Below are 12,683 nucleotides of genomic sequence, written 5' to 3' on the forward strand. Positions count from 1 at the left end.
AGAAATTGGCAAGAGTGGACATCCTTGTCTTCTTCCTGACCTTAGAGGAAAGGTTCTCGGTTTTTCACCATAAAGGATTAATATCCAAAATACATAAAGAACTTACATGACTCAACACCAAAAAACAACCCAATTTAAAAATTGGCAGAGGACCTGAATAGATATTTATCCAAAGAAGACATATGCATGACCTACAGACACATGAAAAGATACTCAGTATCACTCATTTTCAGGCAAACACAAATCAAAACCACAATGAGATATCACCTTATAGCTGTAGAAACGGCTACATGAAAAACAAGAAATAACAAGTGTTGGTGAGGATGTAGAGAAAAAGGACCTTCATGCACTGTTGGTGGGAATGTACATTTGTGCAGCCACTGTGGAAAACAGTAAGGACATTCCTCAAATAACTAAAAATAGAAATACCATATGATCCAATAATTGCACTACTAGATATTTACCCAAAGAAAATGAAAACATAAATTTGAAAAGATATATCCACTCCTATGTTTATAGCAGCAGAATTTATAATAGCCAAGATATGGAAGCAACCCAAGTGTCCATCAAGAGAAGAATAAATTTTAAAAAGATTTACTAAGTGTGGAGTATTAGCCAGAAAAAATGAGATCTTGCCATTTGTGATAACATGGATGGACCTAGAGGGTATAATACTCAGTGAAATTAAGTCAGACAGAGAAAGACAAATACCATATGATTTGCCTCATATCTGGAATCTAAAAAACAAACGAGAAACAAAAAAAATCAGAAACAGATCCATAAAGACAGAGAACAAACTGATGGTTGCCAGAGGGGAAGAGGGTAGAGGGATGGGTAAAATGAGTAAAGGGGAGTGGGAGTTACAAGCTTCCTGTTAGGGCATGAATAAGTCATGGGGATAAAAAGTATAGGGTAGGGAATAGTCAGTGGTGGCGTAAAAGCATTGTATGGTGAGAGACAGTAGCTATACTTGTGAGTATAGCATAAAGCATAGGCTTGTTGAATCATTATGTTGTGCACTTGAAACTAATGTAGCATTGTATGTCAGCTTTACTTCAATTTTATTTTTTTAATTTTTTTTAAATTATTTATTTATTTATTTATTTATTTATTTATTTATTTATTTATTTATTTATGACAGTCACACACACACACAGAGAGAGAGAGAGAGAGAGAGAGAGAGGCAGAGACACAAGCAGGCTCCATGCACCGGGAGCCCGACGTGGGATTCGATCCTGGGTCTCCAGGATCGCGCCCTGGGCCAAAGGCAGGCACCAAACCGCTGTGCCACCCAGGGATCCCTTTACTTCAATTTTAAAAAACTCAGAATACAGTGGAATTTAGAAAAAAGTATTGCAATCATGAAATATAAAGAATTTGTTTTTCCCCTTTTCCCAATGACAATAGGAGATGATAGATGATTTTGATCACTACACCAATACCTACCAAATCTACTCCAAGGACCTCAAGAACTGTCAGGAATTCCTTGGCTCACCAGAAGTCATCAACTGGAAACAGCATTTGCAGATCCAAAGTAAGAGAAATGGGATGTGTCTAGACTCACTTCTCTGTCCTGGACAATTTTCCCTATATCTCTTACCCCGTTAGCTCAGAGCCTCAGCCTGCTGCCAAATTTTTAACTCATCCATAAAAGAAGAAAAAAAATACCCTTAAAGCTTGCAAAGAATGGGAACTATAATATAATTTCTTGATAGCCAAGGATTCATGGCATATTTTGCAGACATATCCAGGATCCCTTCAAGTGACTGGGTACCAAAGCAGAGTTCCCCTAGGGCCTTCCATTCCTGGAGTAAGAATGACAACTTGTGCCATAAAGCACATCCCAGATCATGAAGGACAATTGTCATGGTTATGGACATGTCACCTAGAGTCATACTCCCTAGGATGGCATCTTCCTGTTACTTGGTATGTGATTCTAGCCACATAACTTACGCTCTCTGAGACCATGACTTTCATACACAAAAATGAAGATAGTAATAGGTCCTCGAACACAGGGGCATCGAAAAGATTAAATGAAGCCTTGATTAGGAATTTCTTACTACAATACCTGGATGGGTCAGTTAACTTTTGCTACATAGCAAACTTCATAATTCTGTGGATCAACAGTTTGGGCTGGGCTCTGCAAGGCAGTTCTGCTGGTCTCACTTGGGTTTACTCATGCAATTGCAGGCAGTTGGTGGGTGGACTATGGGCCAACTGCTGCAGCATGGCCTCAGTCACATGTCTGAATGATAGTTCTAGGTGTCAGTGTTGGCTGCTATGTTGATGGCACGTCAGGAGCACATGACCTCAGCAGGCTAGCCTTGGCCTATTCATATGTATTGGTTTCAAGTTCATTGAGATCATAAGGAGAGGGGAAGCCCCAGTGTTCAAGCACTTTTAAATTTTTCCATGCATCAAATTTATTCTTTCCCACTGGCAAAAGCAAATCATATGGTCAAGGTTAGATGCAGTGCAGGAGAGGACTACTCCAGGAAATGGGTACAAGGAGATGCGGATGAATGTAGGTCATCACTGCAACAATCTACTACACTGAGGACATGCTAAGCACACAATGGATATTGGCTACTATTTTGGGGGGGGGCTATTACTTTAAAAAAAAAAACCTCCTCTCCTTTCGCTATCAAAACTACATTATTATGAAGCCCAGAAAACTTGGTTCCAGTCTTGTTTTGCCACTAATGGCTTCATGAATTTCTGGGCTCATTTTCGTTCATGTAAAACATGGAAAATTGCACAAATCCTGACTACGTGACTCTGATTACACAGCAGCACTGAGCCCAGAACCTAGGTTCTCTCTAAATTCCAGAAACTTCTTACTCCACCGTAGAGCTCCTCTATAGAATGTACTTAAATCACTGTCTCGCGTTTATCAAACTCAACACCCAAGAAACAAACAATCCAGTCATGAAATGGACAGAAGACATGAACAGACATTTTTCCAAAGAAGACATAAATGTGACCAACAAGCACATGAAAAATGCTCCACATCACTTGCCATCAGGGAAATACAAATCAAAACCACAATGAGATCCCACCTCATACCAGTGAGAATGGGGAAAATTAACAAGACAGGAAGCAACAAATGTTGTATAGGATGTGGAGAAAGGGGAACCCTCTTGCACTGCCAGTGGGAATGTGAACTGGTGCAGCCACTCTGGAAAACAGTGTGGAGGTTCCTTAAGAAATTAAAAATAGATCTATCCTACGACCCAGCAATTGCACTACTGGGGATTTACCCCAGAGATACTGATGTTGTGAAATGCTGGGACACCTATACCCCAATGTTCATAGCACCAATGTCCACAATAGCCAAACTATGGAAGGACCCATAATGTCCTTCGACAGATGAATGGATAAAGAAGATGTGATCTATATGTATACGATGGAATATTACTCAGCCATCAGGAAGGGCTTCTACGTGGATAGAACTGCAGGGTATTATGCTGAGTGAAATAAGTCAATCAGAGAAGGACAATCATCCTATGGTCTCACTCATATGTACGATATAAGGAATAGTGAAAGGGATTATAAAGGAAAGGAGGGAAGCTGAGTGGGAAAAAATTAGAGGAAGACGAACCAGAGTGACTCCTAAATCTGGGAAACACACAAAGGGGAAAAGGGCAGGGGTTTGGGGTAGGGGGTTGCAGAAGGGGAGGTGGGCAGGGGGTTGGGGTAACTGGGTGACGGGCACTAAGGAGGGCACTTGATGGGATGAGCAGTGGGTGTTACACTATATGTTGTCAAATTGAATTTAAATTAAAACAACAACAACAACAACACTGTCTCTCTTTATAATCCCACCTAGGTTCACAGCCCAGCCTGAATGAAGTGATGCAAAATCTTGCAGCGACTAAATCCTTCCAAGTCAAGCAAACACAGTGCTTTCTCTATTTCCTGGCTGATACAATAAAGAAACTGGTTCCTTCCCTGCTGGATGTAAAGAAGTTAGCACCCGGTGGTGGCAAACCCAAGCCCATGTGAGTTTGATACAAGTCACTGTGCACTACTCACAACTCCCATTGCTGTCGTAGCCTCCTGTTTTCTCTCCCTGCTTCCCCTCTGGCCCACAATCAGTATTCTTCAAAACAGCCAGAGTATTCTTTTTTTTTTTTTTAAATGTAATTCAGACCAAGTTCCTCCTCTGCTTAAAATACTTCACCATTTCCCTTCTCATCTGGAATATGTCAAGCTCCTGCCAGCTTCTTTGACCTATCCTGTCCTTCCTGTTCACTCACTACAACAGTGGCCTTTTTCTGTTCCTCTGTCATGGAAAGCTCACCTATATTCAGGGACTTTGCATCTGCTATTTCCCTTGCCTACTTTTATCTCTCAGGACAAGAAAGGTAAGAACAAATACAAACCACCATACTCACGACTTTGCTTTTCTCCTGGACCCCCCATAGCAACCAAGAGATGTTTAAACTCTCCTCCCTGGATGTTACCCACTCTACCTTCGTAAATAAATTCTGGCATTTTGGTGGCAATGAGAGGAGCCAGAGATTCATCGAACGCTGCATCCAAACCTTCCCCACCTTCTGCCTGCTGGGGCCTGAGGGAAAACTTGTGTCCTGGAGCCTGATGGACCAGACGGGCGAGCTGCGGATGGCTGGTACCCTGCCTGAATACCAGGGCCAAGGCCTTATCTCTCACGTCATCTATTCCCAGATCCAGGCTCTGGAGAAACTCAGCTTCCCCCTGTATTCTCACACAGACAAGAGTCACAAAGTTATGCAGAAGGTGTCCTACCATCTGCATTTCATCCACATGCCCTGCGACTGGAACCAGTGGCACTGCACACCTCTGTGAAGCAGCCCTGAACACAAGACAGTGTTAGATGGGCCTGGGCCTGGAAGGACAAGAGAGAAAGAATAAACTGTAATTGTAACCATCTGTAAAGGAATGACACTATCTGGGCCTTGGGGAAGCAGCATAATTGGTCAGCCAGACCACTCTGGTCCCTGCACACAAATCACAGATGGGCTTCTTTAGATTTATCAGTATTAAGCAGCCCCAGGTATTCCCTTGGTGGCCCCACATAATTTAGTCCCCCACACTTCTGGGATCTTTGTGACACTGATTCAACAGCCCCATGTTGCCCCAGATGGTTTCTCCTGGAATTCCTAGTACATGGAGTAGTAGAGCCTTAATAAATTTTACAGGGAGGGTAATATTTTCTGGGCATTATGATTTATTCCTCTTCCTTTCTGTGGCCATTTCCTTAGTGTTCCACAAATGTATTCTGCTCATTAGGCTTATAAAGATTATCTTTTCCTCTGATAGCTGCCTTAGACGTACATTAAATATATATATATATATGATGTAAGGTTAAGAAAAGTACACATGATACAGCAGGTAGAGTTAATAAGAAAAAGGCATTTAGCCTGTCCTCTCCTCACTCCCATATCTCCCTAAACCCACCTGAACCCCAACCAATAAAGAGATTTTGTGTTTCACTGCATACATTGAAATGAAGTGCTTCATGATGGGGAGAGTGAGTATGGGTGAGTTTATGGAAAGAGGGCAGTAGGACAGACCCAGGGAGTAGATATTTATTGAGAAGAGACAGATGGTGATGGGGAGGGCATGGATATATCTTGCCTCACTTGCCCTCAGCACATTATTTCAGATTGCCTGAATCCTGTGAAGTTCATGGGAGATTCCAGAGGGGAGTGTGGTGGGACATTCTTCCTGGTGGGGACATTTGAATAGGGAGGGTTCCTTTGCCCCAGCACTTCAAGAGAACCAGGTTTAATTTCTTGGCCAATCAGTGTTTCTCTACCTTGGCATGATGGACATTTTAGGCTGGCCAATCCTCTGTTGTGGGGTGGGGACTGTCCTGTGAATTTTTAGAATGCTTTGCAGGACCCCCGGCCTCTACTCACTGATGCCAGTAGCATCCTCAATCCCAGTTAAGACAACTAAGAATGTCTCCAGATGTTGATAAGTGTGCTCTACAGGCAAAGTCCCCTGTGATTGAGAGCCACTGGTCTAGAGGAAGGGTTCCCAAACTTGAGCCTCCATCAGATCACAGACTGTGCTTTAACCATCAGGCCAGTTAAAACACAGACTGTGGAGCCTAACTCCTAGATTTCTGACTCAGTAGATTTTGGATAGAGTCCCAGAATTTAAATTTCTAACAAGTTTCCTGGTAATCCTGACACTGCTGGTCCATGAACCAGGCTTTGAGAACCATTGGTTTAGAGAAATAATAGAAGATATTATGTCCCAAGTCCCAGATGAAAATTCATATACTGCACATTGCTTAGGCATATTATTTTACTTCTGTAGGTATGATGGAAATTTATGTTCTGATTGATAATATTATTTCATTACAAATCCTTAAGCTTGTAAAAATGTTGTCATTAAGAAGCACAATAGGCAGATACCAAACTACACTTTCACTATTTCCTCCTGAAACTTACTCGCTGGAGAGTGATTTTGTAATAAAGGAAAAGAATATCTTCAGCTATTGAACACTGTGTCATTGAAAACCACAGACCTTTGGGTGCTAAGAGCTGCCCAGCATGACCATTTCACCTGGGCTGTTGGAAATCTGACCTGAAGGATCTTTTGTGGTCAGGCTTCCAGTATGGAGTGAATACATCACAGGAATAGAAGGCACAGCATAGGGAATATTGTCAATGATATTGTAATAGCCTCGTCTGGTGACAGATGGTAGCTTGTGGTGAGTATAGCATAAGGTATAGAGATGCCGAATCCCTATATTGTATACCTAAAGCTAACGTAACATGGTGTGTCAACAATACTCAGGTACAAAAAAAGTGAAAAAATTAAAGTAGGAAATTCTGGAAAAGAAATCTAAAAAAGATCACCCTGGGCCCTCACTGGAAGGGACTCCATTGTTTTCTTCTGGTGGCCAATAGAACTGTTAAGCTTACAAAGATATATCTCCAGATGATAAGAATTGGAAGATTATACCTACTAAAGTTATAAAATGCAGTTTTTCCAGGGAACCTCTGAAAGCCGAAAGTCCACAGAAGGTGAATGCCTGAAAACAAGCAAAACAAGAACAAAACCAGAAATCCATATAAATTTCTCAGCTTCCACTAAAGACCACGGAAACACAATTCTAATAATAGTCCCATTTTCCTTTACATGTTTGTGTTCTTTCTTGTTTCAGTTTTTTATTGTATTACCCTTTTTTTTCAAGTTTAAGGTTATACAATTCTGATTTTCCATACAATATTCCCCTGAACTGCCAATTAACTTCTTTAGGATTAGGATCTTTTTATTTACCTGTTTGAGAGAGATTGAGAAAGAGAGCAGGGGGAGAGGGAGAAAGAGAATCGCAAGCAGGCTCCAGCCCAGTGTGGAGCCCAACACAGGACTGGATCTCACGATCTTGACATCATGACCTGAGGTGAGCTCAAGAGTTGGCTGCTTAACCAACTGAGCCACCCAGGTGCCTCAACTTCTTTAGGTTCTAAGGGCAATTCCACTTTAACTCCGTAATTGATTTCTTTCAAGCTATTGTTAATACAGGCAACTTCAAGAATTTCTTCTGGGGGAAAAAAAAACACAAATAACAGACATCTACTCAACTGATGCTATTGAATTTAATTTTGAACAATGATATTCTGGTCAACAGCCTTTAGGAAGAATAGAAAGATATTATTAAGGGGCACCTGGGTGGCTCAGTCTATTAAGCTTCTGCCTTCAGCTCAGGTCATAGGGATCAAGCCCCACGTCAGGCTCCCTGCTCAGCGGGGCATCTTCTTCTCCCTCTGCCCTCCCCCCAGCTCGTGCTCACTCTCTCTCTCACACACAAAAAAAATAAAATCTTTTTTTAAAAAAAAATATATTTTGATAAACATTAATGGAATGTTTGCTGGAATAATAATTCTTTTGTAAAGTTTTATAGTTTTGTGGATAAGAATTGACCAAATTTGATAAAACTTATCAAATATTATCACTCAACCTAACCGCACAAATCACTCCAACTCTCAGCCATACTAGCTTTTTTGAGCTTTGAGAGTTATTTCCCTTGTAGCAATACTGCAAATCAAATCCCAAAGGCTCAAATATTTGTTGTTGTTTTTAAAGATTTATTTATTTGAGAGAGAGCGAGCAAGTAGGGGGAGGAGCAGAGGGAGAAGTAGGCTCCCCACTCAGCAAGAAGCCTGAGACAGGACTCGGTTCCATGACCCATGAGATCACAACATGACTTATAAACTGAGAGAGTCCAACGCTTAACAGATTGCACTGCCCAGGTGCCCCCAAAAGGCTCAAATATTTGAAACTCTGGGTTATCTTAACAAAGTGATAAAAGTTTCAAAATTCTTAGACATAGAAAGAAGTAAAGATGGTACTGAACTGTGTTACATTAATCTTACCAATAACAGTATTCTTTTTGTACAACACAAATTGTACATATTTGTACAATATTTCTGAGAATCAGAAACTGTTCATAGTAAAACCAAGATATGCAAACCCCACAGCATTAGCAACTTTAACCATATCTCGTGAGAGTCTCCCATCTTCTCATCCTCCGAGGGAGTCCTTTCTTTTATCCCAAACCAGGACTGTGGGAATCTTAGGCCATTCCAGTGTCTCTCTCCCCTCCTCCCTTAGTGGACTATGCATCCTTTCAAAGAGTCTGAAAGTGTCAAATACACCTAGAATTATACCTGCTAACTGATGAGACACCTCTTGAGAACGGGAACTAGAAAGCTCAAGGTGATCATCTGTTATTGTCCTTCCTATTACCTATCATAATAACATATGTCAAGCTGTATAGCAATACCAGGCTAATGTATATACTCTTGCACACAGAGTTAGGGATAATAGAATAGCCTTGAATTTTCTTTGCCAAATGGTAGCAATCTGTGTCACTACAAATGCACTAGATTAACAAAAGGTGAATTGGAACAATCTAGTCTAAGATAAACAAAATTCCACCTGACTTCAAACAGTTTCTTCCTCTCCTAAGTTAGTTCCTCTATGAGATGGAGACAACTTCTAATGCTTTTGTTTTGTTTTTATTTTTCTTAATTCAAATTCAATTAGCCAACATATAGGACATCATCAGTTTCAGATGTAGTTTTCAATAATTCATCAGTTGCGTATAATACCCAGTGTTTCTAATACTTTTATCTCTGGTTTCAGGATACTTTATGTCTGCCAAGATATCTGGTTACATTTTGATGTTTTAACATGATTTTTCTTTTCCTGAATACCAGGAATCACAAATGAAGGAATCTCTAACTTTGTGACTTGAGCCTTTCCACTTACATATAATGAGCTGGTTAGGAATGGTCACCTTGAGTCAACACAGATGAGGAATTTGATGAGAATGCTTAGCAGAAAAAGCACACACAGTTATCCGGTTGGTGTAAGACTGTGCAGTGGGACAATATATCTCTTTGTGACATTCTTCCCTTCATTGCATCATTTTTCTCTTTATTAGCATGATCGTATCAGAAGGGGCTTGATCTACAACCACAAGGAAAAATATTTCAGGCAATATTTTGAGAGACATACTTACATATGTAACTACCCTATATTAGGCATTTTGTTTCACTTTGTTTTACTTAAGAAACACTAATATACATTTTATATTTGTCGGGCACATGCCTAAGCATTTCATAAATATTAGCCTATTAGAAAAAAACACACACAGTAATGGTGGGTAGTATTATTTTTTTAATTTTTATTTATTTGTGATAGTCATACAGAGAGAGAGAGGCAGAGACATAGACAGAGGGAGAAGCAGGCTCCATGCAGGGAGCCCGATGTGGGATTTGATCCTGGATCTCGAGGATGGCGCCCTGGGCCAAAGGCAGGCACCAAACCGCTGTGCCACACAGGGATCCCGGTGGGTAGTATTATTAATCCCACCTATAGACAAGGAAACCAAAGCACAGAGGGATTGGAAAATTGGCCAAAGACTCACAACTGGTAAATGGTAGCCTCAGAATCCAAACCTTGAGACACAACCAGACTTCCAAACTTGCAGAACCAGCTCGCTGAACCATTGACCTGGCTGGGGGAAACTGAATATCTCTGATTCCCATATCAGTTAATAGAAACTAATTCCCCACTTCCAGCTTTTAAAGATTTTATTTTTATTTATTTGAGAGAGAGCATGAGCAGGACAAGGGGCAGAGGGAGAAGCAGACTCCCTGCTGAGCAGGGAGCCCAACACAGGGCTGGATCACAGGATTCTCAATTCCAGGACGCTGGGATCATGAACTGAGCTGAAGGTAGATGTTTAACCAACTGAGCTACCCAGGTGCCCCCCACCTCCAGCTTTTAAAGGGCAAGGTCTACATTAAGATCTTCAGCTTAGTGATTTTGTAGAAAATTTATGAAGACACAGTTTGCAGGTCCTGGCTGTACATGCCAGCATACAGAGAAGTTCATATTCTGGGAAAGCCTGCTGTTTGTTTATTCCTGGGGACCTCTCTATGTGAAGACAATTTTTAGGTGAGTGTTCATCTCACTGGAGAGAACCACTGCTTTGTGACGTTTCCTCCCTACTGTCCCACAACAAGGTGGAAAAAAGCAAATGCTCTTCTTCATTTTGGATAGGAAGTGCTGAGTTTCTTTATTGACATGCAACAGGAGAGGCAGTTTATTCAACTTGAAAAATAATGGACCTGCACCTACAGTGTACTCAGCAAGTATGGTGTGGAAAATATTCTTGAATAGACAAAGTTAGTTTCCTGTCTGAAAAAAATAAACAATATGGAAAGATTTCAAAAGGTAGTGTGAGTGAATAGAGAGGTAATAACATCTGCAAGGAAGGATGCTGATCCAAGTAACATTTATCTCACACCTGTTGTATAAAGATACTACACAGGCATTATTCTATTTACTTCTTTAGGAAACATTCTAAAGGGGGCAGCTTGTCCCTTCGATAAATGTCAATCAAGAGAGAGAAGTACAGTTGAGTCTTGAACAACACCCCAGTTAAGGGCACTGACCCCTGCCTTCCCCCCACCCTGCATAGTCAAGAATCCACATATAACTTCTGACCCACAAAACTTAACTACTAATAGCCTACAGTTGGCTGGAAGCCTTAGTGATAACATAAACAGTTAACCTATAATTTCTATGTTATACATATATAATGTGCTGTATTCTTAGAATAAAGTAAGCTAGAGAAAAAGAAAATGTTATTAAGAAAATCGTGAGGAAGAGAAAATACATTTACAGTACTGGACTGTATTTATTGATATTGTGAAGTTCACATCATCTGTTTATAAGATGAATCGGCTGTCAGTACCTACACCAACATCAATATGGTCTTATACGATACAATGCACAGTAGATGTTCTGTGTATTACTATCACTAGACATTGAAAATGAAAAGATAGTGTGAAAAATAAATTCATTTTCATGCGTAACAGTTCATGCATTGATAACAAGGAGCAGCAATATTATCGCCTCATGGTAGCCCAGCCTATACACCAATGAATAAATTGTTATATAATTTTAATAGTGTACAGCATTACAGTCATATTCATAATGCAAGTACTGGAAACACTGTTACACTTTTAAAAAACATTTCTCGGTGATGATAGGCTGATACACAGTTTTTCCAATTACCAGAGACAGAGTTATACTAACATTAATGTAATTCTTTGAAAGCAAAGCTGTAAGGAAGAAGACTAATACATTATTAATTTTATATTAGATCTCACTCACCTCATGCCTATGTGAGGATAAGCTACCTACTGCAATACAAGTCTTGCACATGATGCTCTACACAATGAACACTTAGACGATGATGAGGATGTAAAAATATCTCACACAGGGGGCACCTGGGTGACACAGTTGATTAAGTATCCGACTCTTGCTTTCGTCTCGGGTCCTGATCTCAGGATCATGACATTGAGCCCTAAGTCAGACTCTGTGCTCAGTGTGAGAGTCTGCTTAAGATTCTCTCTATCCTTCTCCTTCTGCCCTCCCCTCTCTAAAAAAAAAAAAGAAAGAAAAGAAAAAAAGAAAAAAATCTTTAAAAAAACATTTCACACAGTTCTTGCCATACAGTTACTAGATTTACACATGAAGACATACATATACAACAAGTTAAGTTTATTAACTATGGCATGATGATTATTTACTATTCATCAAGTGGAAGAGGATCATCATAAAGGTCTTCATCTTCATCATCTTCATGTCCAATAGGCTGAGGCAGAGGAGAAAAAGCAGGGGTAAGTATTGCGATCTCGGGGTGGCAGAGGAAGAAGTGAAAGGAGAGGGCAAGAGGGGAGGCAAGACAGGCAGGCACACTCAGTGTACCTTTAAAGAAATACACTGTAATTTCTCTCTGATTTTTTCATTTCTCTAAAAATGTCTCTATATGGTACCAACCTTTCTTCCACTGTTTGCTTTAATACCCCTGTCAAAGAAGGGTCTGTGTCATAAAAGAAGTTAGAAATAGTCTTTAATAATCAGAACCCTTCTGCCAGGTTGGCCAGTGTCAATTTGTCTACTGGCATTGCCGCTTCTACATCTTCCTCCTCATTGCCTGGCACTGTTCAGAAGCATTCATCTCCACCAGGTCATCTCCTGTTCATTCCTCTGGTGGGCGACTATTTGCTCTTGAATTTTTCCAATATCCCTCTTCTGAAACCCTTCACCCCTGTGCATTTTTTTTTCCTACACAGTCTTTTCCAGTCTTTTCCTGAAGA

At 40.5% G+C, this 12,683-nt stretch overlaps 1 protein-coding gene across 5 annotated transcripts in view; it reads left to right on the forward strand.

The window, feature by feature from the left end:
* The window catches only part of GLYAT (glycine-N-acyltransferase), a 30,666-nt gene extending 25,184 nt beyond the window's left edge, over positions 1-5,482 (forward strand). For all 5 annotated transcript variants that reach the window (XM_055300742.1, XM_055300741.1, XM_055300743.1 and 2 more), the window contains 3 exons: positions 1,408-1,534; positions 3,830-4,001; positions 4,428-5,482. In XM_055300742.1, the coding sequence (XP_055156717.1) occupies positions 1,408-1,534; positions 3,830-4,001; positions 4,428-4,830 (702 nt within the window). In that variant the 3' untranslated portion in view covers positions 4,831-5,482. The remainder of the gene's footprint in view (positions 1-1,407; positions 1,535-3,829; positions 4,002-4,427) is intronic.
* The last annotated feature ends 7,201 nt before the right edge of the window (positions 5,483-12,683 follow it).

The sequence above is a fragment of the Nyctereutes procyonoides genome, unplaced genomic scaffold (genome assembly GCF_905146905.1).
Source record: "Nyctereutes procyonoides isolate TBG_1078 unplaced genomic scaffold, NYPRO_anot_genome, whole genome shotgun sequence".
Classification (NCBI taxonomy): Eukaryota; Metazoa; Chordata; class Mammalia; order Carnivora; family Canidae; genus Nyctereutes; species Nyctereutes procyonoides.